The 26,371-nt window shown below is 51.5% G+C and overlaps 4 protein-coding genes across 11 annotated transcripts; 2 read left to right on the top strand and 2 right to left on the bottom strand.

Annotated features, from left to right (window-relative positions):
- The first annotated feature begins 542 nt into the window (after positions 1-542).
- LOC118898366 (tubulin alpha-4A chain) lies at positions 543-4,378 on the top strand. The gene is made up of 4 exons (XM_036858683.1): positions 543-629; positions 2,405-2,627; positions 2,939-3,087; positions 3,334-4,378. Exons 1-4 carry the CDS (start codon positions 627-629, stop codon positions 4,303-4,305), a joined length of 1,347 nt encoding a protein of 448 aa, XP_036714578.1. The 5' UTR covers positions 543-626; the 3' UTR covers positions 4,306-4,378.
- Positions 4,379-5,828: 1,450 nt separating this feature from the next.
- On the bottom strand, positions 5,829-9,263 carry STK16 (serine/threonine kinase 16). Of its 2 annotated transcripts, XM_036858687.1 has the most exons (8): positions 9,216-9,263; positions 8,663-8,852; positions 7,863-8,082; positions 7,489-7,622; positions 7,195-7,315; positions 6,974-7,069; positions 6,444-6,565; positions 5,829-6,330 (listed from the first exon to the last, which is right to left on the bottom strand). In XM_036858687.1, the coding sequence occupies exons 2-8, from the start codon at positions 8,746-8,748 to the stop codon at positions 6,192-6,194; spliced, it is 918 nt and encodes a 305-aa protein (XP_036714582.1). In that variant the 5' UTR covers positions 8,749-8,852; positions 9,216-9,263; the 3' UTR covers positions 5,829-6,191. The 2 variants fall into 2 exon arrangements, with proteins under 2 accessions (XP_036714582.1, XP_036714583.1); XM_036858688.1 differs by lacking the exon at positions 6,974-7,069 and having other exon boundaries at positions 5,834-6,330.
- An 81-nt stretch (positions 9,264-9,344) lies between these two features.
- On the top strand, positions 9,345-20,384 carry GLB1L (galactosidase beta 1 like). 7 transcript variants are annotated; one of them, XR_005020682.1, is made up of 18 exons: positions 9,364-9,510; positions 10,923-11,009; positions 11,191-11,357; positions 11,613-11,763; positions 12,263-12,323; positions 16,109-16,203; positions 16,302-16,476; positions 16,565-16,623; positions 16,727-16,848; positions 16,958-16,998; positions 17,196-17,314; positions 17,634-17,708; positions 17,828-17,917; positions 18,048-18,161; positions 18,452-18,583; positions 19,065-19,280; positions 19,445-19,804; positions 20,252-20,384. XR_005020682.1 is itself a non-coding variant. In XM_036858675.1 (17 exons), exons 2-17 carry the CDS (start codon positions 10,941-10,943, stop codon positions 19,706-19,708), a joined length of 1,950 nt encoding a protein of 649 aa, XP_036714570.1. In that variant the 5' UTR covers positions 9,345-9,510; positions 10,883-10,940; the 3' UTR covers positions 19,709-19,875. The 7 variants fall into 7 exon arrangements, 6 of the variants coding, with proteins under 6 accessions (XP_036714570.1, XP_036714569.1, XP_036714571.1 ...); XM_036858675.1 differs by lacking the exon at positions 20,252-20,384 and having other exon boundaries at positions 9,345-9,510; positions 10,883-11,009; positions 19,445-19,875; XM_036858674.1 differs by lacking the exon at positions 20,252-20,384 and having other exon boundaries at positions 19,445-19,875.
- ANKZF1 (ankyrin repeat and zinc finger peptidyl tRNA hydrolase 1) lies at positions 19,804-26,369 on the bottom strand. Its single transcript, XM_036858696.1, is given in 15 exon segments — positions 19,804-20,150; positions 20,378-20,463; positions 20,592-20,744; positions 20,876-21,024; positions 21,130-21,261; positions 21,264-21,560; positions 22,241-22,387; positions 22,580-22,808; positions 23,421-23,568; positions 23,652-23,773; positions 24,169-24,362; positions 24,484-24,584; positions 24,808-24,919; positions 25,819-25,968; positions 26,233-26,369. Coding segments are annotated over 14 exon segments (2,139 nt in total). The 5' UTR covers positions 25,967-25,968; positions 26,233-26,369; the 3' UTR covers positions 19,804-20,029.
- Positions 26,370-26,371: the final 2 nt, after the last annotated feature.

Here is a 26,371-nt window from a genome sequence, read left to right as displayed (position 1 = left end):
CCTGGGGCTCAGGCTGTGCAGCTCCTGGTCCTCGGCCGCCCACGGGCGTTGGCGAAGGCCAGCCGTCCCGGCCGGGGACCAGCAGGCCGCTTGCGGCTGCAAGGGGTTCCTGGGGGACAGGCCAGAGCCAGGCAGTCGGCCGGAGCCTCCAGGGAGGCGGGTCGGGGAGGGCACCGGCGAAGGCTGGCTACAGCCACTTCGGAAAAACAGCCTCTACAGCACGCGGCCTAAGTCAGAACACCTGAGCCACAGGCGCCCCCATGACGCAGGTACAGGCGAGACTCGTCCTGGCACTGCACCCTGCGTCCCAACAGCGGAGCTCGGAAGCTCTGAGTGTCGGCTCAAAACCCGGAGCGAACGGTTAAAGCTCCGGTCGCTACTCCTAACCCACGCGGGACAGGTGAGGGACAGGGGCACGCCAGGGGGAGGGGACTCGCCCTGGCCCCACCCCTCCGGGCCGCCTACCTTTGGGGGGCGTGGCCTCTGGGCCGCCCAGCTCCTAGTGGGCGGTCGGAGCGCGTGGGCCCGCCCCCCGCGTATAAGAGCGGTGCGGCACTGCAGCTAGCGCAGTTCTCATTGAGACCCGTCACCCGGACTCTACGTGAGACCCACCGCCTGGACTCACCATGGTGAGTGCGGCCCCGCCGGCATCTCGCTCGTCCCTTAATTGCCCCTCTTCTTCGGGGAACCTCCCTCCCGGGATGCTCGGAGCCCTCCATCCGAAGTTCCTGGTCTCGAGGAGTTGGCGGGGGTGGGGGGTGGGGGGGGTGTGCATTTCCCCCACCCCACCCCCTCCCGGTGACTTTGGCTGAGCCACGTTGTCCACTTTCGGAGGCTGGGGAAGGGAGTGGAGTGGGGTGGGATTCTTCACGAGCAGAGAGGAGTCCTCCTGGAATCCCCTCCTGCTCCACGAAGCATTTGTGCCCTAATTCTCCTGAGGGGAGTCACGCGGTCCCGTACCCAGTCCTTTCCGCCGGCGAGGGAGAGCCGCTCGGCTGACCTCCACCCCTAGCCTCCGCCTCACTTCCCGGTCCCCGGAGCTGACCAAACACGTGCTTGGCGCAAGAAGGTGGAGGGGGTCAGATTACTTGGTGCAGCATCCCCCTTTGCTCCGACTGTGTGTGTATCCCTCCTACCCACAGCCCCCTGTGACTCAGCACCCCTCTTCTGATCCTGGAGGGGTGGCGAGAATGGGGTTCAGCCTAGTCAGGCGAGCCGGATTCTCTCCAACCGGAATCAGGGTGCAGGGACGGGCAGAGACAGCTGGCGCTGAGCGAGAGCGCGGCCGGGGCCAGGTTGGGGGGAGGGGAAAGAGGTGTGTGTAGGGGGGTGGTATTTATAGCCCAGGGACCGGGACCGAAATCCAATCCTCGCTTTCCGCCGGGATGTAACTGGAAAGAATCTAGAAGGGGGGGCGAATGCAGGGCGAGGGTGCAGGGTGGCGCTCACCCTGCCCAGGGCAAGGCGGTTACCTCTAGGGCCTCACCGCAGGTTCCGCTTCCTTTTCTGGGTATTTGGAAACCGTCACCCCGCCATTTCGGTGTCGAAAAGGGAGGCTGCGCCGGCCCTGCGTGGCACCACTTTGGCTCTTCAGAGGTTAATTTCACACTGGCAGGGATGAGCCTAGGGCAGCGAGTGCCCCAGTACCCACAACCCGTATTGCCTGCGCCTGCCGTCTTTTGCTCTCTGCGGTCTCGGTGAGGGCTCCGCAGTGGACGAAGGTGGTGAAGACACCCAGGGTGTGGGGGTGGAGGTGACGAGCGCAGCCAGACGGGCTTGAAAGGCGGTGGAGGGAGGGCATCCTGCTGGCCAGCGTGGTCAGTTGATGCCTGGCTGGAAGGCTGAGACACCTCTGCAGCCCGCAAGAATGAAATGGGGAGAGGGTGATATGAAATTCTAGTTGTTCCATCCTCAGAGCAAAGAACTAATCAAGCGGGGGACCTCTAGCTATAAATTCATAGCTCTGGAAAACCTTCTGTCGCTCCTCAGGCTCTTGAGAAGCTGATTTGTGAGAGTAGGGATTGGGAACAGCTGAAAAATCGCTTGTCCTTGTCTCAGTTACTGCAGTGTCTGCCTGTCTCATACGCACTTGCCCTCTCCGTCCTCCCTGAGTGTCCTATGAATGTGGCAGGGTCATGTGGAGCCACAGCTCTTACTTGACAAGGTCCCCATGGAGAAGTAGGCTGAGGGACTGGCCTGTCCTACTGGGTGCCTCCAGTTGGAAAGTCCTATGCAGGGGAGCCTGGGCAGGCTGCCAGCCTCTTTGACCTCTGCCCAGCCCCAAGCCTCCACTTTTGCCAACTGAGTGATCCTAACTGGTAGGTGACAGGGTGGGAGAGAGGCTCATGAGGTAAAGACTTATGTATGTGGAGCTTATGCCATGTCCCCTCTCTTTATCCTTCAGCGTGAATGCATCTCAGTCCATGTGGGGCAGGCAGGTGTTCAGATGGGCAATGCCTGCTGGGAGCTCTACTGTCTGGAACATGGGATTCAGCCAGATGGGCAGATGCCCAGTGACAAGACCATTGGTGGAGGGGACGACTCCTTCACCACCTTCTTCTGTGAAACCGGCGCTGGAAAGCATGTGCCCAGGGCAGTTTTTGTGGATCTGGAGCCCACCGTAATCGGTGAGAGGAAGAGAGGGTGGAATTGAGGGGATGGAAAGTGACTCTAAGCTTCTCTCTGGAGAGAGGGTGTGTAGACCTGGCTTTCCTGGCCCTAAAAACCCCTTGCCCTGCTGGAAGCTAAAGAAGGCAAGCTGATTGCAGGCTGGCCTGGGCAGCAGGTCTGGGTTTCCCTCACACACTGGTATCTCAGGCTGGCAGAAGGATGAGCTCTTCCATACATCTGACCACAGTTACCAGGCTGGGGGAGGGAGGTACGTGCTGAGCACAGCCTTGTGGTTTCTGCCCTAATGATGTGGTTTATGCCCTTCCAGATGAGATCCGAAATGGCCCATACCGACAGCTCTTCCACCCTGAGCAGCTCATTACTGGGAAAGAGGATGCCGCTAACAACTACGCTCGTGGTCACTATACCATTGGCAAGGAAATCATTGACCCGGTACTGGACCGGATCCGCAAGCTGGTGAGAACTTGGGATGGAAGGAAGGGAGCGTTTGAGAGGATGCTAATGGTCAGAAACATTTTTTCCCAGATCCATTTCATGGGGTCATCTCTAATTGTACATGCCCCAGAGCATGCTGCAGCTATGGGATACTCATTAGTCTTTGCCTTGACTCCTGAGAAATTTTAGGCTTTTGTGAAGCCAGAAGGTAAGAGTTCCTCAGGCCCCTTCCCTGCCCACATTGCTCTTTACTTTCTTGCCTTTCAGTCTGATCAGTGCACAGGACTTCAGGGCTTCCTGGTGTTCCACAGCTTTGGAGGGGGCACTGGCTCTGGCTTCACCTCACTCCTGATGGAGCGGCTCTCTGTTGACTATGGCAAGAAATCCAAGCTGGAGTTCTCCATCTACCCAGCCCCGCAGGTGTCCACAGCCGTGGTGGAGCCCTATAACTCCATCCTGACCACCCACACCACCCTGGAGCACTCGGACTGTGCCTTCATGGTGGACAATGAAGCCATCTATGACATCTGCCGCCGCAACCTAGACATCGAGCGCCCGACTTACACCAACCTCAACCGCCTCATCAGCCAAATCGTCTCCTCCATCACGGCCTCCCTGCGCTTCGACGGGGCCCTCAACGTGGACCTGACAGAGTTCCAGACCAACCTGGTGCCCTACCCTCGCATCCACTTCCCCCTGGCCACCTATGCGCCAGTCATCTCTGCAGAGAAAGCCTACCACGAGCAGCTGTCGGTGGCAGAGATCACCAACGCCTGCTTCGAGCCTGCCAACCAGATGGTGAAGTGTGATCCCCGTCACGGCAAGTACATGGCCTGCTGCCTGCTGTACCGTGGAGACGTGGTGCCCAAGGATGTCAACGCCGCCATCGCTGCCATCAAGACCAAGCGCAGTATTCAGTTCGTGGACTGGTGCCCCACGGGCTTCAAGGTTGGCATCAACTACCAGCCCCCCACTGTGGTGCCCGGGGGTGATCTGGCCAAGGTGCAGCGTGCCGTGTGCATGCTGAGCAACACGACCGCCATCGCTGAGGCCTGGGCCCGCCTGGACCACAAGTTCGACCTGATGTATGCCAAGAGGGCATTTGTGCACTGGTACGTGGGCGAGGGCATGGAGGAGGGTGAGTTCTCCGAGGCCCGGGAGGATATGGCTGCCCTGGAGAAGGATTATGAGGAAGTAGGCATCGACTCCTACGAGGACGAGGATGAGGGAGAAGAATAGAACAGCTGCCTGGAGTCCACTCACTATGTTTATTGCAAAATCCTTTCGAAATAAACAGTCTCCTTGCACGGTTTCTTGTCCCCTCTGTGAGTGATTAAGCTTCTGCTGCCTTCCCCTTTTGTGCTGCTGCTGCTTCTGCTGCTGCCCTCACTATGTGCTGCTCATGACTTTTTCCCTTCCATGGCTGAAAGTGAGACCTTCAGGCCAGGAAAGAGAGACCTTCCTTGCCAGGCCCAGGAAACATGACCCCGTGTATGATCCTAGAGGTGCCCAGGATAGGGGGGAGACGAGGACCAAATCTTGGACCTGTCTGTCCAGCCATGAGCTGTTAAAGGATCTGAGGCTTCACTTCCTTTCCAAGTAGGAGTTTAAGCCCAGCAGTTTCTGTATTTGAGAGTTAGACGGCTACCCTATTCTTCCTGCTGCTCTGCATTCACTGACTCTGGAAGCAAGCTTGGCCCAGGTACCTCTGTGCGTTATGAGGGCTTGGGAGTGGGGCTGAGCTGGCCCAGAGTTCCTGGGCATGGAGCCTAGTCATAAGCTTGGGGGATGGGAGGGAACAAGGGCGATCTCCTAGAGTTGTTTGTGTCACTGCACCTCCTAGCAGCTTTGCAAAGCTTACTGTTGGTCTTGCTGCTTTGCTGGGGCCTAGGGTTGTGCCATTAAAAGTCAGGTCATTTCCCCTCTGTTTGTGCTTTCTTTCTGGCCTCAGCCTCTGTGCTAGCTGGTGGGAGCCTCCTGCCAGGGCCCTGGGGAAAACTTCAACTTTGCTAATAGGCACCCCAGGACCCACACTGACGTCAGCAGTTGGGGGCGGGCACAGTGCGGGGAAGAAGCTTCAATCTCAGGAGGAGGAGATGCGAACCCTGCCCTTGCCTCCCCTCCCTGGTGATTCAGGGACACAGCGCTCTTCCCGGGGGAACAGGTTTCAAGCCCAGCAAGGGCAGGGCCCCTGTTTACTCAGCAGCGTAGGCAGGAAGTGGCAGCTGGATACTGCCACGCCACACTGGCCTCATTAATCATTAACCATGTGTGAACTAGAACCATCTGGGAGAGATTCTGGGCCAAAATGGCTGCCACCTCCACTCCCCTTCCCCCAGGCAGAGGCTGGAGACGAGTTATGTAGCTGTCCCAGAGACTCCTCAGGTGTCTCCACCCAGAAGCCCTTGCCTGGAAAACCAGCTGGGCTGCTCTGACTAAGCTACCCAGCCCTGGGAATGAAGAGATGAAAGTGCGAGTTGAGGGTGCTTAAGGCGGCCCTGGTCACAGTTCTTGGCACAGAAGCCAGCTCAAACCAGAGCATCTTGAAGTTTTTGAATAAGACAAGCTAGGAGAAGAACTGCCCCCCACCAACCAGCCAGATCTAAGGTAGGCACACCTGCCTCTGAACGTGGAATGATGAAGTCACGCCATTCCTGACGCAACACCAGTCCCTCTTCTCTCCAGGCTCTCCCTTGGAAATGGCAACCAGACTTTTGGCCCCCTGCACCTCTTCTCTCACTCCAGGCACAATGAAACTAAGATCACACCAAGCTACTTTCACTTTATTCTTCTGTTCATACATTTTCCTGCTCCCAGATTTGGAGGCAGATCATGATGTAAGCTCAGCAGTCCTGCTCAGAGCCTTTACCAGATTCTATCAGTTCCCCTTTCCCCATTCCCCACCCTCACCCACCGCTACCCAGTCAGGCCCCCAGTCCAGTTGTTGCTCTTGGGCGTAAGAGAGCAGAATCAGAGACAGAAGACTGAGCTGACTGTCCCCACCCCCCAGCTGCCCCTAACTACAAGAGAGCTGTCCTGGTTAGAAGGGATGGAGATTCCACTAAGGAATGGGAGCTTCTTCCCAAGGCACAGGGGCCACCTTCTCAACATGGCCACTGGTTTGTTCAGATTTGGGTAGTGTGCTGGCTCTGAGCCGGGGGCTGCAGTGCCTCCAACTGACTCAGGAGGAAAGGAATGTGAGGGCGCTGCTGGGGGTCCACAGTCATCATTAAGGTCAGCAGCTGCTGCAAGGCTGAAGAATGCCTGTAGAAGGAGGAGGGCAGGGTGATGAGAGCAGCCATCCCCTATGCTACAGCTCCAGCCCCGCAAATGGCTGGGAGGAGTCTGAACTGCTTGCTGCCCCCTTCATTGCTCACCTGGGGCTCTGCGGGATGCTTAGTTGGTTCTGCACAGCAAGGGCCACACTGTCACCCTTCTGGAACACCATGTCATAAGGGCCTTCCCCAAACATCATGGCATATAGCACACAGCCTAGGGACTAAGCATAACTTGGTTATTCCCTGGAAGGGGACCAATGGAGATGATATCGCTCCGCTTAATTCTGTAGTGAAAGGAAACTACAATATGCGGACTTCAGTCACATGACACCACCAGGGCCCAGAGAAACTGCGAGTTAGCTGGAGCCTCTGCACCCTGTGCTTAGCCACTTCCTTCAGCCCTGACAGTTAGCTGTACTCACCCTGTTCAAAGGGCGGGATTATACCACTTCCTGAGCAACTGAGTACAGTGTCAGTGACAGTTTCCAGGAAGAAAGTCGAGGGGGGATGAGGACATACATGGTTCCTGGGGCCCCATGCGCGAGAAACCAAAGACCTGTTCCTCTACTCCACAGTAGGTACAGAGCAGCACTCCTCCCCACCCAGATTCCCACCCACATGCTCCTCACCCAGACATCAGTCCGCTCATCGATGACACAGTGGCTCTGCACGGAAAAGAGCTCCGGGGCCCGGTAGGAGATGGTGCACCGCTGGGCTGCCCAGTCCTGGAACAGTGGCCCCAGAGCTCAAAAGTGGGGCACAGGTCATGGTCATGTGACCAAATTGGGGCATGCACCAGAAGGGGCTGAGGATGGGGAACAGGTGGGCAAAGGAACCTAGAGACTCTTACCTGGAGGGCCAGAGCCTGGCGGGAGCTCTCCACGTGGATGCATGCTTGACTCATGGAACCCAAGTCCATTAAAACTGGCTGCCCCTCATCTCCAAGCAAGATATTGGTGGGTTTCAGGTCCCTGCAGGAAAGTGGAAATGAACCATGAGCATCCTTGGACAGGAAGGCTGGAATCCTAGGGGGGGGCAAAAGAATCATGGGGGCTGTTCCTTGGGAGGAGCACAGAGACCTCTCATTTCTCTTGATGAGGCTCTTCCTTTCTGCCCAGCAGGTACACAGAAGCCTCCCACTGACCTGTGGGCATAACCCTTGGCATGAATAGCCTCAAGGCCTCTGCAGGTACTCAGCAGCAGCCGAAGGATTTGCTCTTCAGTCAAGAAGTTGCCTTTGTCCTTCAGCTTTTCTATCTCGTCCCATAGCGTACCTCTCTGCAAAACAAGTTTCCCCACGGTTTCTGTTTTTTTAGCCTCTGCTCCTTGAGCCTGAGTCCTTCCCTATGTCAAAGCCTATCAACCATTTCACCCAGCCCCATCTGGGTTCCTTAAACCCCAAATCTGAAGTAGTCAAACTAGAACATGGTCTCTGCTTCCCAACGTGCTTGACTGCTCACACAGCCCTTGGCAGGTGGCTCTGTTGCAATCCCCTCCATAGCCCGGAGACTTTCTGACCTTGAAGAAGGGTAGCAGCAGCCAGGCCTCATGTTTAGTGCCTCGTTCCCTCAGACAATAAGCCACAAGGTGAAGGATGTTGGGGTGATGGAAGAGGCGATGCATGTCTGCTTCTCGTTGGGCCTCCTCCCGGTCCTGCTGCTCATGACACAGGATTCGCTTCAGGGCGTAGAACTGTCCATCATGTAACCCCTCCACTAGGTCCACATAGCTGAACCCACTGTGGGCCAAAGGGGTCAGTGAAGGACCATGGTCATCTCCCACACTGCTTGGACCCAGAGGAATTCCCTGGGGAGAAGGGTGGGGTGGGGTGGTGTCTTTCCCATTTAGTAGCAACCCTCCCAAGGTGTGACTCTAAAAAGAAGTCTGAAGATTATTACACTTTGAGCTCAAGACCAGGGACAGAGTCATCTTTTAGGTGCTATGATCTTAATGCAGGGCTCCGCACATGACAGATGCTCAATAAATCTTAAATAAATAATAGTCAACATTTATCAAGTGCTATGAACCAGGCCGTAGGGGAGACATTTGATACACAGTATCTGGTTTAGTCCTCACAGCCCTGCAAGTAAAGCATAATTAGCTCCAATAGGCAGATGAAACTATGGCTTATCAAGGCCATACATGGTGAATCTAGGAAGCCTGGCTCCACAATCCACTTTCTTGACCACCACGTAGCTGGGCTCTGTCAGGTGAATCAGAGGCTAGGGATAAAACTTTTGTGCCCCTATCATGTGCAGACCGCTGTCCTTCAAACACCATAACCCTAGGGACTAGTTAAATGATTTCCAAACACTCACCCCTCCCCCAGTTTCTGGATGAAGAGGTAGCGCTTATTGTCAATGATGACAGTTCCCCGAGAGCAGACACAAAGCGCGTTGCCCATAGTGTCTCAGTCATCCTCCTCAAGGACGGTCTGGGGCTGCCAAAAAGTTCGTCCAGGTTGAGTGGTCTCTTTCAGGCAAGTCGCTGGGGGTCCAGCGGATCATGCTGAAAGGAAAGGAACGGCAGGGTCGCGGGCCGGGCACAATCCAGAAGACCCCTGAAGTGGCAAAGTGGAGCGCTCAGGCCCAGATCTCGGAACCTAGAGAAAACGGGCCCTGGCAACGCCGGCTCCGAGAAGGCTGGGGTCAGGTGCCTAAAAGCCTCAGGCCCCGCGGCGACTCCCAGGCCACTTCCTCCAACCCCGGCCCACCTTTAGGCGGCTCCCACTCCCACGCCCGTTGGGCCGCAAAGGCAGGTCATGGGGTGGTTCCGGGGGGGAGGTGCGAGGCCCGGACCCACCACTTGCAGAGCCCACCCCAGTCTCGGCGCGCAGAGCCCAGGGTGGGCCAGCCTGGACTCCCCACTCACCTGGCTTTCGCTGGAGGGAAGCGCCAGGGACCGGAAACAGCGGTTACGTCATCAGTACGCGCCTGTGTAACGGCCCGCAGTATCCTAGCAACCGCTGGGCACCCAGAAGATGTGGGGGCGTGGAGCTGAGAAGCCCGGGGCTGGCTAGGCCTGGGGGAGGACGGGTCCCAGGACCCGAGTGAGGGTTCCACACCTGGCCTTCAGTAGGGGTCAAGACGCAGGCACCTACGCCAAAGGGGAGCAAAGCCGGGCTCGGCCCGAGGCCCTCCAGGACCTCCATCTCCCAATGCCAGAGGTAGGAGGCGTCATACCTCCCGCGCACTGGGTAGCCAGCTACGGTCCAGCCCGAGGTGGATGCTGAGAGGCGCGGGTGCTGGCGGCCTGGACCCCTGGAGCTCTGATCAGTACAACCTTGAGGGCTCTGGCCTGTATCCCATTACCGTAGTCTCAGTGGTTAAGAGCTCAGGCTCTTGACAGACTAGGGTCTGAATCCTGTCTTAATAGCCTATTAGCTGTGTGACCTGGACAAGTTACTTAACCTCTGGGAGGCTCACTTTCCGTCACTGTAAGATAGGTATAATAGTACCTAAGGTTAAGTGCATGAACTGTGAGGCCAGACTGCCTTGTTGAAATCCCAGCTCTACTAAACTAGTTGTGTGACCTTTAACAGGCTACTTAATATTTGTATCCTTCAATCTCCTCATCAGTAAAATGGGAATGATAATCATCTGCCTCATGGAGTTGTTTGAAGATTAAATGAGAGGTAAAGTGCTTAGCACACTATTTGACACATAGCCCTCAGCAGTGTCAATAAGCAGAAATTAATAATAATAATAATATTATCCTGGTCCTCACATCCCAGGCTTGGGACTGTGAAGGCAGGAGTAATGGAAATTCACAAATTCCCAAGCGTTGGAACCAAGCAGTTGTCCTTGACGTCTCTTGCCTAAGCAGGCAGGGATAAATTGGAAAGGGGTGCACATCCAAAGAAAAGAGGATGGCCTAGATGGTCTCTTTTGTTGAAGCAGGACAGGACTCTCTAGGAAAAAGATCCCTCTTGTAATCTGGTCCCCCCCCCACACCCCCTTTCCTCTGGTTTCCCTTGGTTCTGAACCTGTTTCTGACATTCATCTAGATTTAACCTGCTATGTGCCGGGCCCTGTGATAGAAGCAGAGGATTCAGGATGGATAAGACTCTCCCCACCCTCAGGGGGCTCAGTGTAGTAGAGCACTGCTTCTCAATCTTTATTTATTTGGCTGCGCTGGTCTTAGTTGTGGCATACGGGCTCTTAGTTGTGGCATGTGGGCTCTTAGTTGTGGCATGTGGGATCTAGTGCATTGGGAGCACAGAGTCTTACCCACTGGAGCACCAGGGAAGTCCCAGCTTCTCAATCTTGAGTTTGCTTAGGAGCACCTGGAAAACTTGTCAAACTACAAAATCTGATTCTATAGGTTTGAGGTAGGATCTGAGACTCTGCATTTCTAACAAGCTCCCAGGTGAGGCTGGTGAAGCTGGCTCATGAACTGCACTTTGAGTAGCAAGATGTAGAGGATTTTACAAACTAGTAGAGTAGCGGGTAGCTGCAGGCTGTAGACAAAGTCCAGACTAATTCGCCTGGCAACTTGAGGTGGTCTCCGCCCACTTGCTCGCTGAGGTTCCCTCCCAGGAATCCGCCACGTGACGGTCGGACCACCGTCTCTGACTAGAAGGGCCCCGAAAGCGCCATGGCTCCCAAGAAGCTGCTCTGCCTTCCCTCCCTGCTGCTGCCACTCCTGACGCTGCTGCTGCCCCAGGTAGGATGAGAGTATCGAACCAGCCGGCTGGGTGCGGGGAGACGGGATCAGATCTGGCGGAGGAGAGAACGAAAGTGAAAACAACAGAATGCTGGGAAGGGCTAGTTCCATCTCCTCTGCTCTTTGCAGACGCTGACCCCCGACTCCAGATCACAGCTGAGCACCGTCTCTCCCCTTGCAGGCAGACACTCGGTCGTTTGTAGTGGATCCGGATCATGACAGATTCCTCCTGGATGGGGCCCCGTTCCGCTACGTGTCTGGCAGCCTGCACTACTTTCGGGTACCGCGGGTGCTTTGGGCAGACCGGCTTTTCAAGATGCGAATGAGTGGCCTCAACGCCGTACAGTTGTAAGAAGTGCTCCCGAGAGCCATGGAAGGGTGGAATTTACCCTTCCTACCACCCCCTTAAGAAGGGGATCAGGACAGGAAGACTGGCTGCGTATGAGAGGGGTCCTAGCTCCAGGGCGTCCCAGACAAGGGTGGGAAAGGGTGGGCCAGGACCTCCTTTCAACAGCTTCCCAGAGATTCCCTGCAAGGCCTGAGCCCATAGGCCTCCCCGGCATCTCCCTGCCTTGGGCCCTTGTTAACCTCTTCCTTTCTCAGTTATGTGCCCTGGAACTACCACGAGCCGGAGCCTGGGGTCTATAAATTTAATGGCAGCCGTGACCTCTTTGCATTTCTGAAAGAGGCAACTTTAGCGAACCTGTTGGTCATACTGAGACCAGGACCTTACATCTGTGCAGAGTGGGAGATGGTGAGTTAGTTGGAGAATGGATAGAAGGCAAAGCCTCCCAAGTGCAGTTCCCAGACTACTCGCATCTGCCCCCACTCTAGGGCCACTTCCATCACTATACTCAACTTCCTCCCTTCTTATCTCCCCTACTCCACTCCCAGACAACAAAGCCCAGTCACTTCTTTTTTTTTTTTTTTTTTTGGCTGCATTGGGTCTTTGTTGCTGCACGGGCTTTCTCTAGTTGTAGTGAGTGGGGCTACATTTCTTTGTGGTGTGCGGGCTTCTCATTGCAATGGCTTGTCTTGTTGTGGAGCACGGGCTCTAGGCGCGCAGGCTTCAGTAGTTGTGGCATGTGGGCTCAGTAGTTGTGGTGCACGGGCTTAGTTGCTCTTCAGCATGTGGGATCTTCCCGGACCAGGGCTCGAACCCATGTCACCTGCATTGGCAGGCGGATTCTTAACCACTGTGCCACCAGGGAAGTCCCCCACTCACTTCTCTGTTTTCTTTATGTTTGTCTCAGGGGGGTCTCCCAGCCTGGTTGCTTCGAAAACCTAAAATTCATCTGAGAACCTCAGATCCAGGTGAGTTGAGAAAAAAAGACTTGACACAGAAAAAAGCAAAGGACAACAACAAAATGGGTCATTTGAGTGCCCAAAACAGAGATCATTCATTCAAATATTTACTGTTTTCATCATGCCCAGCAGAATGCTAGAAACTGGGGGACCAGACAGGCCCAGTCGGGGAGAAACATTAATTTTAAAAAACCCCAAACTTATAAGATTATTTAAAAATGCTACACAAGAAAATAGACAAGGAGTTGAGATAGTGAATAACAGGGCCTCTTTTAGGTAGGAAGGCCAGAAAAGGCTTTCCTGAGAAGATGACATTTCAGTTACTCTAGGGAAGGGAAAGCACCAGTCATATGAAGAGTGAGGTAAGAACGACCAGGTAGAGGAAATGATGTATTTTTTTTAAATTAATTAATACATTTATTTTTGGCCGCGCCTCAGGGCTTGTAGGATCTTAGTTCCCAGACCAGGGATTGAATGGGCCCTCAGCAGTGAAAGTGCGAAGTCCTAACCACTGGACCGCCAGGGAGTTCCCGGATATGGTGTCTTTTAAGGCCCAGAGATAGGAAAGAACATGGCATGGTTGAGGCCAGCATGGCTGGAGCACAGTGGGTAAGGGAGAGTAGTATGACAAGAAATTGTAGATAGACAGGGACTGTTAATGCAGGATCTTACAGGCCACTGTAAGGGGTTTGCATTTTATTATAAGCACAGTAGAAAATCATTGAAAGAGTTTAACCAGAATTATCTGATTTGTTTTTAGATTACGTTAGCCTGGATGCGGAAAATGGATTGAGGGGAGCAAGGGTAGAGGTGGAGAAACTTAACTGGGAGACTATGCTTGTAGCTGAGGAGAGAGATGATGGCTTCTGGACCGTGATAGTGGTGGAAATAGAAAGAAGAGGGCAGAACTGAGCTATAGGTTGGAGATAAAAATCACCAGGACTCTAGTGACAGATTTTGATGAGAGGGGGAGGGGTGGGGGCAGTGTGGGTAGGATGAGGAAAGAAAGGAATCAAGTTTCTGGCCAGTCAAGATGGTGGTGCCATTTATTGACTTAGGGAAGATAGAGAAGACAAGGGGTGGCAAAAGAACAACTTTTGGGGAAGAAACAATGGTTCTGTTCTGGTCATGTTAAATTTTTATCACTCAAGGGAGGATATTAAGTAAGCAATAGGATGTATGAATGTGGAGCTTAGGAGGAGGTCTGAGCTAGAGGTATAAATTTGGGAGGCATCGGTGTAAAGATGGCATTTAAATCCATGCGTACTGAGACATCACCTAGGGAAAGAGCGTGAGAAAGAAAAGATGAGATGCCCAATATTTCAAGGCGTTTGGATTTCATTTCAGGTGCAAGTAGGAAGTCATTAGAGCAGGGAATAATTCTATCTGCTTTACACCTTTTAAAAAATTTACTGTTTTAAAAAGGTCAAAATTCCTTATATCTGCTGGGGACTCTCCAGGTGCTGTTTCACTTCTTAGGGTGCTGGAGAGCTTTATGCCACTTATAGCATTTCCGAAACTCAACTATGAAATACATTTAAAATGATAAAGTATTGATGGAAAAACAACATGCAATCTCTGTTTTTCTCAAGAAAACTAGTGACCTCTTCATTGCTGAATCCATGGTGATGTCGCAGATCTTATCCCCCTTGACCAGTCAGCAGCATTCAGCCCAGTTGATCACTTTGTCCTTTGAAATACTCTTCTCACTATTTCCATGATACCACACTTATTTGGTCCCTGCCCCTCCCCCTACAATCTTTCCGACCACTCCTCAGTCTCTTACCGATCCTTCTCCATTTCCCTTTCCACTAAATACTGGGGTGTGTCAGGGCTCAGTCCTTAGACACTTCTCTTTTCCATATATATTTACTCCCTTTATGATCTCATCAATTTGCATGGCTTTAAATTCCATCTGAGAGCTAATGATTCTGAAATATATATCTCCAGTCAGGACCTTCCCTCGGCTTCCAAAAACATATATCCAACTGCCTACTTGACTTCTGCATTTGGAGGTCTAAAAGGCATACAGATACAACTAAGTTCCTTCCAAACCAGCTATTCATACACTCTCCCTGTCTCAGTTAATGGCAAGTCCATTTTCCAACTGATCGGGCTAAACACTGTGGTGGAATTTTTCACACCTGTCTTTCTCTCAGGCCCCTCATTCAGTCCATCAGAAAATCCTGTGAGCTTCACCCTCAAAATATATTGAATTCAATTACTTTTCATCGCCCCCATTGCCACCACCCTGGTCCAAACCACCTCTCTCAGCTGGATTACTTTAATACCTTCCTAACTGGTTTCCCTTCTTTGCCCCTCCCCCATGTAGTCTATTCTTAATTCAGCAGTCAGTGTGATCCTCTTAAAATATAAGTTTAAATATATATTTTAGATCATGTCATTTCTCTGTCTAAACCTCTCCAATAGGTTCTCAACTCATTCAGAATACGAACCATGGATTCCTTAAAATGGTCTATTAGGTCCTACCTAATTGGCCCCGTCACCTCCCTGACATCCACTCTTCTCCCCATTGTTCATGCTGGCTTCTCTGCTGTTCCTGTCTTGAGGCCTTTGCACGTGGTACTGCCTCTATCCTCCTGCAGAATGACCTCGCTGACGCCTTCCCTGGGCCACCCTCTAAAATTTAAGCTCCCTTCGCCCCACCATTTTATATCCTCCTTCCCTGCTTAATTTTTTCTCCTTGGCATTAACACACTACATATTTTACCTGATTATTTAATTCACTGCCTCCCTCACTGGAAAGGAAATTCCACAAGGACAGAGATCTTTGTCCATTTTGTTCCATTCTGTATCCCTAACACCTAGAACACTGCTTAGTGCATAGTGAGCACCCATAAATACCTGTTGAATGAGAGTTAATGTATGCTTGGATTAAAGGAGGCAAAACAACCTGGGCCTCCTTTATACGGAACACAAAATGTAAAGGAATTAAATGTTTTAAGAATATAAAAATACCCTCTAAAATATCTTTCGTTGACTCCACCTTTGAGAGTCCGCTATCTGCTAAGCATTGTCCTCAATGACAGGGATGCAGCAAATGAACCTGACAGACAAGGTTCCTGCTCACTAGTGGCGGAGACCAACAGGAAACAATTACAGAAATAAATGCTTAATTATAATTTGTTAAGCACTCGAAAGGGAAGTAGGAGGTGATGTGAGAGTGTGTAACAGGGGGATCTACCCTCATCTAGGATATCAGAGGTTTTCTTGGGGAAGTGAAATTTAAGACCTGAAGCCTGAGTTGGAGTTGCTTAGGTAAGGAGGCAGAGGTCATGCATGAGTCTTCTGAGGGTGAGTCAACAGAAATCACCAATAGGAGTTGAGAATTTAAGGCATGATACCTAATATAATGATCTTCCATTTGATGACTTAAATCTCCTGGACTGTCAGTTACATCAGGGTGCAGGTCAGATATTCTACACTTTTGTAAACTCCCATGCTACTTCATAGCAATCTCAAGTATATATGATTACATAATAACAGCTCCATGTGATGTGTTTTAACATTTTTCTTACATTTAAAAAATGAATTTACAAGAAATACTGCTTTGTTTCCTATGCTCAAATTTCATTGCCATGCAACTATACAAGTGCTTAGGGTTCAGAGATTCTTCTGACAAGTCACTGCTTCCCAGACACAGCTGTGGACAAGTGGGATGCAAAGTGCAGCCCAGAGTTCAGGCAGCACTGAAGTTGCTAGCACTGATGCTAGGGGTGGGGGCTGCAGAGGTGGTGGTGCCCTGATGAGCAGAACACTGCCCCTTCCTTTAGACTTCCTTGCCGCAGTGGACTCCTGGTTCAAGGTCTTGCTGCCCAAGATACATCCATGGCTCTACCACAATGGGGGCAACATCATTAGCATTCAGGTACAAGTGGAAAGTTGACTGGGCTAGGGGAAGGAGGTGCCGGTGTCCTTAATTTCTCCACCTCGTAGCTGATCTCCACTTTTCCTTTCCCCTGGCAGGTGGAGAATGAATACGGTAGCTACAGGGCCTGCGACATGAGCTACATGAGACACCTGGCTGGGCTCTTCCGTGCACTGCTTGGAGACAAGATCTTGCTCTTCACCACAGATGGCCCTGAAGGCCTCAAATGTGGCTCCCTCCAGGGACTCTATACCACTATAGATTTTGGCCCAGGTCTCCTGAGCAAGGGTTCGCAGTGAAGTCTGGGGAAGGGGCACCTGTTCCACGTTGCTTATCTTTCACCTTTGCCTCCTTTCTGCAGCTGACAACATGACCAAAATCTTTGCTCTGCTTCGGAAGTATGAACCCCGCGGGCCATTGGTGAGGAGCCAGAGGGGAGGGCAATCAAAGCAGGTGTCAGCGTGGGAAATGGGTTGAGCTCGGTTCCCATCTGGCTCACAGCTCCTTTCACTTCACGCTGTAGGTGAACTCTGAGTACTACACAGGCTGGCTGGATTACTGGGGCCAGAATCACTCCACACGCTCCGTACCAGCTGTAACCAAAGGACTAGAGAACATGCTAAAGTTGGGAGCCAGTGTGAACATGTAACTGGAGACACCGGGGCCAGCATGAATCTGTAACTGGGTACTGGGGATGAAGGTTAAGATTCAGTGGGTCAGCTTTCACCTTTCCCCCTGCTCTCCCCCACTTCAGGTACATGTTCCATGGAGGCACCAACTTTGGCTACTGGAATGGTGAGTCCAGATGGTCCCTGGGGTGGCAGCAGGGAGGCAGCAAGGAATTAGAATCTGCGGGCTGCACAGATGAGGGTTCTAGAAGCTGGACATGGCCACTGCTGCCCCTTCTGGCAGCAAAATCCTCCGCATGCATTTCTTTGCTTAGTGCCTATCACCTGCAAGATATATTGAATTAATTAACTTGGTTTGACCAGGTGCTGATGAGAAGGGACGCTTTCTTCCAATTACTACCAGCTACGACTACGATGCACCCATATCTGAAGCAGGGGACCCCACACCTAAGCTTTTTGCTATTCGAAATGTCATCAGCAAGGTGCCCTACCACTTCATTAAGCACCAAAGGCTTTTATTAATTTGGGGGGAGGGAGTACCCAAATTGTTTGGAAAGGGATCCCATAAATCAGTGGCTGTTGTCTGGGCCAGAGAGCCCTCTGAGCACCCTATGGCAGCATTTCTCACCCACCCAAATGGGATTCCCTGGGGAGATACACACAAGTATGTGTAAAATTACAGAATCTTCATGACCCCTGAAGCCCTTCCCTGGACCCCCAGTTAAGAATCCTGCACTAGAGTCTTAGAACAGGGGTTCTTTGTGTGGTTTTCCTATGGCTCCTGAGAGAATTTGGGCTCAGTTCCAGGAAGTTCCCTTGGGACCTTTACCTCCCCCCAGCCCCAAGATGACGCTTGGACCTTTGAGCCTACACCTGGTAAGCTTCTCCCCATTACTCTCTAATTCTACCCCTTTATTCTCTAAATAGCCCAGCCTGTCCTACCCTCTATTCTGAAAGTTCTCTCATATTCTGATACTTTCCCCTTATTCTAATAGGATGGGAATTTGCTGGCTTTCCTAGACTTCCTATGCCCCCAAGGGCCCATCCATTCAATCCTGCCAATGACCTTTGAGGCTGTCAACCAGGTAAAGCATAATCCCCCATCCGGTTGGTATGGCAACAGCTATACCAAGGGTTCCCTCAGCTATGCATCTTGCCCACAGTATCCTTTCTTCTCTCTCAGCACAGCTTATAAACTTATTCTTACACACCCAGGACCATGGGTATATGTTGTACCGGACCTATCTGACCCATACTGTTTCTGAGCCAACACAATTCTGGGTGCCAAACAATGGAGTCCATGACCGTGCCTACGTGATGGTGGATGGGGTGAGAACCTAATACCAGGCTATCTCTGAGCCCATTTCCTCTCCTCCCCAGCACACTTTAGTCTTAAATTTCCCATATCTACCTTTTCCCACTGCCTGCTCACATTTGAGGGGATAAGCTGGGATGAGAAAGAGTTTGACTAAGGATAAGGTTCCATTATGAATGGATAAAAGTGACAGAAGGGCTACATTCTCTTTGCCCTCTAAATCAGTGTCCTAATGTGGCTTCCTGTGTGGTGGCCACAGGCTAGATGCTGAGCTCCTCCCTTTCACAGATACTCTTATCCACAGGTGTTTCAGGGTGTTTTGGAACGAAACATGAAACGCAACCTATTTTTGACGGGGAAAAAGGGGGCCAAACTGGATGTCTTGCTGGAGAACATGGGGAGGCTCAGTTTCGGGTCTAACAGCAGTGACTTCAAGGTGAGCTAGCTATGCCCACTCCCTTGCCCCCATACTCTTTTTTCTAATTTCATTTTTTTAATTAATTAATTAATTAATTAATTAATTGGCTGCGCCAGGCCTTACTTGCTGCGTGTGGGATCTTCGTTGCGGCACGCGCGATCTTTTTTAGTTGCAGCATGCAGAATCTTTAGTTGTGGCATGCAGGATCTAGTTCCCTGACCAGGGATTGAACCCAGGCCCCCTGCACTGGGAGCGCAGAGTCTTAACCACTGGACCACCAGGGAATTCCCACCCCCCAGTATTCTTATTGACCGAACTCCCTTGGAAAGATAGGGGCCTAATGGAAGATAAACAAGAGCTATGTCCTTAGGGCTTAGGCAGCAAAGTAGCAGCTTGTGGGGATCTGGACATGGCCACTAGTTGCATCCCAGGGCTTGAGTAGGGATAGGTTGGCCTTAGAACTTAGAGAATGATGAATTTTCATTTGCCTTCTTCACAGGGCCTACTGGAGCCACCAGTTCTGGGGCAAACAGTCCTTACCCAGTGGCTGATGTTCCCTCTGAAAGTTGATAATCTTGTAAAGTGGTGGTTTCCCAACCAGTTGCTGAAAAGCTCACATCCTCAAACTCCCTCTGGCCCCACCTTCTACTCTACAACCTTCCCAATTTTAGGCTCAGGCGGGGACACATTTCTCTTTCTACCTGGATGGACCAAGGTATTGCTGATGGTGAGGGTGGGGCTGGGGAGTAGGGTACTAAGAGAGGAAAATCATGGAAGGAGGGAGAGCAGAAATTATTCCTCTGATTAGAAACCCCAAAGGGGATAATTCTACCCCTTTGAGAGCTGATCCTTTATATCCCTCTCCTTCCTCCTCCCCAGGGCCAAGTCTGGATCAATGGGTTTAACTTGGGCCGCTACTGGACAAAGAGGGGGCCACAACAGACCCTCTACGTGCCAAGACCCCTGCTGTTTCCTAGGGGAGCCCTCAACAAAATCACGTTGCTGGAGCTAGAAAATGTGCCTCTTCAGCCCCAAATCCAATTCCTGGATAGGCCTATCCTCAATAGCACTATGCATAAGACATACATCTATTCCCTCTCAGATGAAAGTGCCTCTGAACCGATGGAGTTAAGTGGGCACTGAAAGAAAGGTAACCCTTGGACCTGGGACATGGAGTGGGCAGGATCCCTTGGTGCTAGCCATGGTGACCATAAGGAAACAAAGGCCACAGGTCTGAATGTAAGTACAAGTGCAGTTTCCTTGCCAAACTTTATTGTGATTAAAATTCCAGAGACAGTACCAGCTCCACACACCTCTATGGCCCTGTCTTTGCCCTGGTTCCTGAATGTCCCTCACGCCAGTCTTCCAAATACTCTCTGGTTTCGTGGGGAAGAAGAAACCTAGGGCCAGTGTGTATGTGCCCTCTCAGAGCCTAGAGTTGGCCCCAGGTGGAGCTGTAAGAGATCAGGAAGAGGGCTTCCCAGCCCGACAGCGATGATCCTGGAGGCAGCGTGTGGAGCGGAAAGAAAAAGTAGTGAAAGGGAATATGAGGCCTTGGAGGAATGTCCCACAGCTTCAGCGGCGTCTGAACAAGAGGAAGAAAAATGGCTGGAGAGGTATCCCAGAAACTTTCTAATCCAAGCCTTCCCTATCCCTCCTCCTGCCACTTCTGTTTTTATTCCAAAGGTTCCCAGAGTGTCTCAAATCCCCTCAACAACCTTTCTGAACACTGAGCGGGCACGCTTTCTACTTGTCCAGAATGGCCTCTAACTCATCACAACCTACCCACTCACGCCCACCCCCTCTACGTACCGAACGTTGATGATGGCAGGGTCGGGGACCTGAGGGGTAGGGGCTCCCAACTGGGCAGCCAGTCGGCGCTCTGCAGCCAGAGCTCCCTGAGGGGAAGAGAAGTTGTGTTAAGGACAAGGCCCCAGTGGTGCAGAGGGTACCCAAGAAGTGATGCTGCACACTGATCAGACCTCTAAGGAGGTGTTGCTGGGGAAGAAAGAACCTCCAGCCTCACCTTCCCTCAGTCACTGAGGGCAGCAAATCTCCGCTGCTCTTCCTGCTCCCACTTCTGTGCCTGCCACTCCTCCCACTGCCGCCGGGCTGCCTTCTGCTCCCTTTTCCGAATGGCCTGCCGCGCCTCCATTTCCGCCGTCAGTGGCCCTGGCACCTGGAGGATTTCCGGGAAGGTATAAGGTAAGACCTATACAAACTATCCTTGGTAAAACTGTAAGAAAACAGAAAAGATCTAGCCAGCATCTCTGATGCCTTCCCACTCTGCTGCTTCCTCTTCCAGCTGACCTGAGCTTTGCTGTAATCATAAGCATCTGGATTCTTCTCCATGAACCTCCGGAACTCATTACGTGTTGATTTGTCAGCTGCAACTGTGTACGGTGGCTGGGTCCGGGAGTCCCTAGGTGCGAAAACCCAAAAAATGAGTTGAACATCACCTGCCTCCTGTTCCTCCCAACATCACCCAAGCAGACCAGGGGAAATACTGCCAAGTAGCTGGTGCCAAGATCATCGTCAGGAGGGGTCGGCACGAGGGCCCTTACTTACTGAGTCTCTCCCAGCTGCGGCAGCTGCGTGCAGGAGGGTGAAGCCACCAGAGCCCAAGGGGGCACCGAGCAGAGACAGAACTCCAGGGTCCACGGGGCTGGCAGCTAGCCGGAGCGTCAGCATCCCCCATCTCCAGCTCGGCAAGCAGCCAAAAGCACATCCCAGAGCTCTGGCTGACCAGGGGACTTGGCCTCATCTGGGAAAGGCCCCAAAGGGGCTGACTCTGAAAAGGCCTCATCTTCTTGAGGTTGCTGGGAAAGAGTCATTTGCGCCCCAGCCCCCAGGTCTTGGTTTCTCTCCCTCTTATTCCTTTTTCTCCTCCTCTGCTTGGGCAATACCTCAAATTCACGAAGATCCAGCGTCCCCAGTATCACCTCTGCTAGCTCCAACTCTACCTGGGAGCCATCCTCTCCCTCTGACTCTGAACCTAGGGAAAAATTTGCTATGTTAGATCCATCTAAGGAATAAGCAGAGGGTAGAAGGTTGTGGGCTGCCCCAGATGCATAAGAATGTACATAGAGAGATAATCCAGATCACTTGAAATAAAATTGTTTGTATTTTGTCACCCAAGATAAAGTAGCCCATCAAGAGCTGAAGCCATTATTATCACATGCAGAAACGAGGCTCACAGCCCAGACAAGGACAGGCCCAGAAGAAGCTATGCAGGGACAAGAGTCCCTGGACACTCCCAGGACAGCCTTAGGGTGGTGCCCAACAGAGGAAAGCGCGAGCAGGGACAGCCATGCAGGCCAGCGGTCTGCAGCGGGGCAAGCAGCCCTTAGCCCAAACCAGAGCGTCCAAGAAGACAGGTAAATTATGTAAGATCCACACAACACACGTTCAAGCATCGACTTCATGCTAAGGCTTTTCAAAGTACTAGGGATACATCAATGAACAAAAGAGATGATAGATTTGGAAAAGTCAGAAAACGTATAATTGCTACCACATACCCCACACTATAAACAGACCTGTGTGAGTGTGTGTGTAGTATGTAAGGGTTTACCTATAAATAGGTAAGTGAATAAGTTATGACAGTAGGGGATTTGCTACTGCAGTTCTAGGACAGACCCCGAGAGAGATCTGACAATTGCCAGATGGTGCTCAAACCCTGTTTGGGAGCTTCCTCATTCCGCCTGAGTGCCTCATTTTCATCACTGCAAACCTTTCTTTCTTCCTCAATGGCCTTCCTTTCTCTCATTGTCTTCCAGTGTGTCTGAGGTAAATCCAACCTGACTGTCTCCCGGGGGTCTTCGCCTGCCATAAAACAAAAGATGGTTCTCAAATTTAGCTGAGGAGAAGACAGCCCAGGTTTCTCTCAATGAAGATGCCATCGGACTGCAGTACGAGGGCTAGAAAATCATCTGGATGCACAAATGAGAAGCCGAGGCTTGGGCTGGGAGGTACGGGAAGGTCTAGGGAGTCTGGGGATCTGGACAGAAGGCTCACCATGGACATGCAAGGTGGTCAGCTTATGGAGCACACGCTGTAGCTCTTAGAAGGTGGGTCTGCGGATAGCGAGGGGGATATCCCAAAGTCGGGGATCCCCACGTTGCAGGGGAGCCTCACGGCCTCCAAAGAACAAGGACCGGCCAGAGTGGGGTGCACGCATCAGTATCGTCCCAGCCTTCTCCAGCACCTTAGCCCAGTCTGGCCCTGCCAGCAGGTCACGAACATCCTAGAGAAGAAAGTAACTCAGCCCTGCATCTCTTCACTTGCTACTTTTAAATCTCCAACCAAAAAATGACCCACAGATCACGTGTAGGGAGTGGGAGGTAGAAGATAATGGAGGGAGCTTCCCTGGTGGCACAGTGGTTAAGAATCCGCTTGCCAATGCAGGGGACATGGGTTTGAGCCCTGGTCCGGGAAGATCCCACATGCTGTGGAGCAACTAAGCCCGTGCACCACAACTACTGAGGCTGCACTCTAGAGCCCTCGTGCCACAACTACTGAAGCCCATATGCCTAGAGCCCGTGTTCTGAAACAAGAGAAGCCACCGCAATGAGAAGCCCGCATACCGCAACGAAGAGTAGCCCCCACTCGCCGCAACTAGAGAAAGCCCGCGCGCAGCAATGAAGACCCAATGCAGCCAAAAAGAAAGAAAGAAAGAAGATAATGGAGGGAGAATGACAGGACTAAGACTCCTGGGCATTCACCCCATTCTACCTTCATCTACCCAAAAATAACCAAGACGGAGGATACAGGAACCAGCCTCCCTACTGTAACATTTAATCAGTTGAGAGGGAAAAGTGTGGATTAGAGGAGCACCAGATCTGGACACTTAACTCACCTAATATAGCACGGCTTCACTGTAGCGCCTCAGGTTGGCTCCAGCAGAGTGGGAAGCCGCACCCCGGGCATCCTGAAGCCCCTGGGCTGTGCCCCACTTGGCCTGCACTGTGTAGCGGTGAAAGGTTTTGTGTGTCAACACTTCTTGTCTGTAGACAGCACAGACTCAGTGCTGGAAACCAGCTGGTACTCCCAGACTACCAGGATCCATTCCATCCTTACCCCATGCAGCACCCTCTCACCCTTGAAAACAGCACCAGCAAAGTGCCCAGCGGCAGCCACGAGCACCACGCAGTCCCTGGGACCTCCACTTTGCAGGTTCTGTAGCAGCAGTTCTGCTTCTTCTGGGGGCACCTGGATGACGGAGGAGCAGCACAAACATATCTGGGGCACTTACTGACAGCAAGAAATAAGTGCCAATGCTAAGTGCTTCACATGCATCATCTCTTTTAATACAACTTATTTGTCTCCATTTTACAAATAAGAAAATTTGAGGCTTGTGGAGGTAGTCAAGATCAAGTGGTAGAACCACAATTCAAACCTAGATTGGTCTATTTCCAAACTTAATTCCATTACACTTGACCCTTCTAAGATTCAAGCCAGTTCAATCCAAGACTGTGCTGTCAAGTGTGATACCCACTCCCAACAGGAAGGAAGGAAAGAAATGAGACATGGACTGTGCTGAGGGAAAATCTAGGCTGAGTGTACAGAAGGCTGGAGTTGACCACACAACCTGTGCTGGCACTTGCCTGGCGAGGGCCTAGGACACAGCAGTAGGCATAAAGAAACTGGCCCTGGGCATTCTGGAAAAGAACCCGATGGGGGTGGTAGCCTCGGGGTCGGTTAGGCTTCTCAAACTCAGCCCTCTCCTCATCCAGTATCTGCAAGTCCTCCTCACTGGCTAAGTCCGAGTCTTCTGATCCTGAGATGCTGGAAAGATCTCCTCAGAACATGAGATAACGCAAGTTTGGTGCCCCATCTTTGACCTTTCCTCAAGCTCCTAAACTAGGGTCTTTCTCCATCCCCATGACCTATCCCCACACAGGTCTCCCAACAGTCATCACCTGTGGAGCTCTGCTTTTCAAAGTCCAGGGCAGACAGGAGAGGCTTGTCCTTGAGATGCTGCTTTAGGTTAAACTGATGCCAGTCAAGCTTATAATGTTCCCTCTAGTAGGAGGCAAAGAAGGAAACACAGTGTGGAAGCATGCCCCAGCCTGGCCTTTTATGGTATCCAAGACCTCTAACGGAACTCCAGGAAGTATGACCAGGTAACACTAACTTTCTTAGTTAAAACATGGAACTTTATTAATTAAAGACAAATGTCTACCTCTCCCCACCCACCATTACACCTTTGCTTCCACCATTTAGCTCTATACCTGGTCTTTTACCTGTTCTGGTGGTTCTGGAAGGTCTGGTCACAGGTTGAACAAAACAACTTCTCTGAAATATCCAGAGGACCCTGGAGTGGTTTTCTTTCTGGGCTTATTCTCTCCCCTGAACCTAAATAAGGGGAGGGTAAACAGAGGTAGAAAAGGAGCCCAAATCCACAGTATCTAGGATTACATTCAGTGTCTGATATACAAAGCAGAAGAGGATACAAAAGAAAGAGACGGCATGTCCTTGCCGTCAAGAAATTTACAATCTAGTAATAATGAAACGAATAGCACAGCAATCACTTTATACAATAAATATGCTTCTGAAAAGATGTACGTAAAATGAATATAAATCAAACATTGTATGTAAATTAACCAAAGGGATTGTTTAGAGAAATCCTAGAAAATGATTTCTGGTAGGTTAAAATTCTTTTTAACTGTGAAAAAATCACTTCCCAAGTGCCACTTTTTTAGCTTATATTTCCAATTACAGTGTGCAGTTTGTTTTTTTAAAAGGTACAAGAAAAACAGCCAAACTAAAGCTGTATGAAACCAAGAGTAAGTTGTTTTATGTTCAGCAAGAAGGAATGATTTGATTGGAATAGTTAAATTTGGACTATGTCAAGGAATTTTGAAGTGTTTTTGCAGGCAGTGGTGGTAATGTGATGAGGCATAAACAACGGCAAGAGATTTGTTTGGAGACAATTCAGGAGCCTGTTCTAGAAATCCAGAGATCGAGTGAATTTTTTTTTTTGACCAAAATATAGACTTTAATTTTACACGTACAAATGTTGCCTTAAATTCATAACAGTTAAGAAACATATACACAAACTTCAGCTTACATGGAAAAGTAAAAAACAAACAGTCTGCAGTTGGGGGTTGATAAATTTTATCCAGTAGAAGGAGATGTCAACAAGGGCTCCTAAGCTGGGAAACACCAATAAGAATGTGTTCCCTGAAGGAGCAATAAGCTCCAAGGAGCCCTGTCACGTCCCTCACGGGTCCACCCCAAACCTTCCCAGATACCTGGAAACGAAGTCTGCAGAGCCTGGGCCAGAGCCTCCCCGGGAGCGTGGCTCACCAGGCGCAGGCCCTGAAGGACCGGAGTATCCGCCTTGAGGTCAAACAGGGAAACCGACACAGACGCCTGGGCTGCAGCTGGAGCCGGCGACATGGCTGAGCAGAAAGGCGGTTAAGAAACAGAGCTCCCCAAAGCAAGATCCTATGCCGCGTCTCCCGCCAGCATGACGGTCTCCCCCACGCCGCAAGGCACCACGGTCCTCACCCTGGTGCCAGGGGTTAATACATGACCCCAGCCCGCTTTCTCACACCACCCAGTCTCAGACCACACAAGAGTGAAATGGCGGCGCATTCAGCAACCAAATCCAGTCCAACAGAATTAAAATCACTGAGGTTCCTTAACCAACCGTTCCTCATTACCCGTGCGACCACCTCCAGCAGTGACTAAACCGCGTGAACTCGTCCCCGCCCTCAGAAGCTGCCGCAAAGGTCCCGGGGAGCGGAGTGACACAGCCGCCTACAGTTCGAAGCACGGATTCCTGCAAAAGCACAACAATCT

This window comes from Balaenoptera musculus, chromosome 7, assembly GCF_009873245.2.
Source record: "Balaenoptera musculus isolate JJ_BM4_2016_0621 chromosome 7, mBalMus1.pri.v3, whole genome shotgun sequence".
Taxonomy (NCBI): Eukaryota; Metazoa; Chordata; class Mammalia; order Artiodactyla; family Balaenopteridae; genus Balaenoptera; species Balaenoptera musculus.
This window is presented reverse-complemented; position numbering and strand designations above follow the sequence as displayed.

What these genes read in the sequence shown, in the direction of transcription:
- GLB1L (XM_036858674.1), top strand. An exon ending in TGACGCTGCTGCTGCCCCAG is followed by an intron (nt 11,010 to 11,190) that starts GTAGGATGAGAG and finishes CTCCCCTTGCAG; the next exon opens with GCAGACACTCGGTCGTTTGT. An exon ending in ATGAACCCCGCGGGCCATTG is followed by an intron (nt 16,624 to 16,726) that starts GTGAGGAGCCAG and finishes TTCACGCTGTAG; the next exon opens with GTGAACTCTGAGTACTACAC.
- LOC118898366 (XM_036858683.1), top strand. An exon ending in TCTGGAGCCCACCGTAATCG is followed by an intron (nt 2,628 to 2,938) that starts GTGAGAGGAAGA and finishes ATGCCCTTCCAG; the next exon opens with ATGAGATCCGAAATGGCCCA. An exon ending in TGGACCGGATCCGCAAGCTG is followed by an intron (nt 3,088 to 3,333) that starts GTGAGAACTTGG and finishes CTTGCCTTTCAG; the next exon opens with TCTGATCAGTGCACAGGACT.
- STK16 (XM_036858687.1), bottom strand. Translation starts at nt 8,748, where the DNA reads ATGGGCAACGCGCTTTGTGTCTGCTCTCGGGGAACTGTCATCATTGAC. An exon ending in GCCAAGGGTTATGCCCACAG is followed by an intron (nt 7,316 to 7,488) that starts GTCAGTGGGAGG and finishes ACTTTCCTGCAG; the next exon opens with GGACCTGAAACCCACCAATA. An exon ending in GCCAGGCTCTGGCCCTCCAG is followed by an intron (nt 7,070 to 7,194) that starts GTAAGAGTCTCT and finishes CCACTGTTCCAG; the next exon opens with GACTGGGCAGCCCAGCGGTG.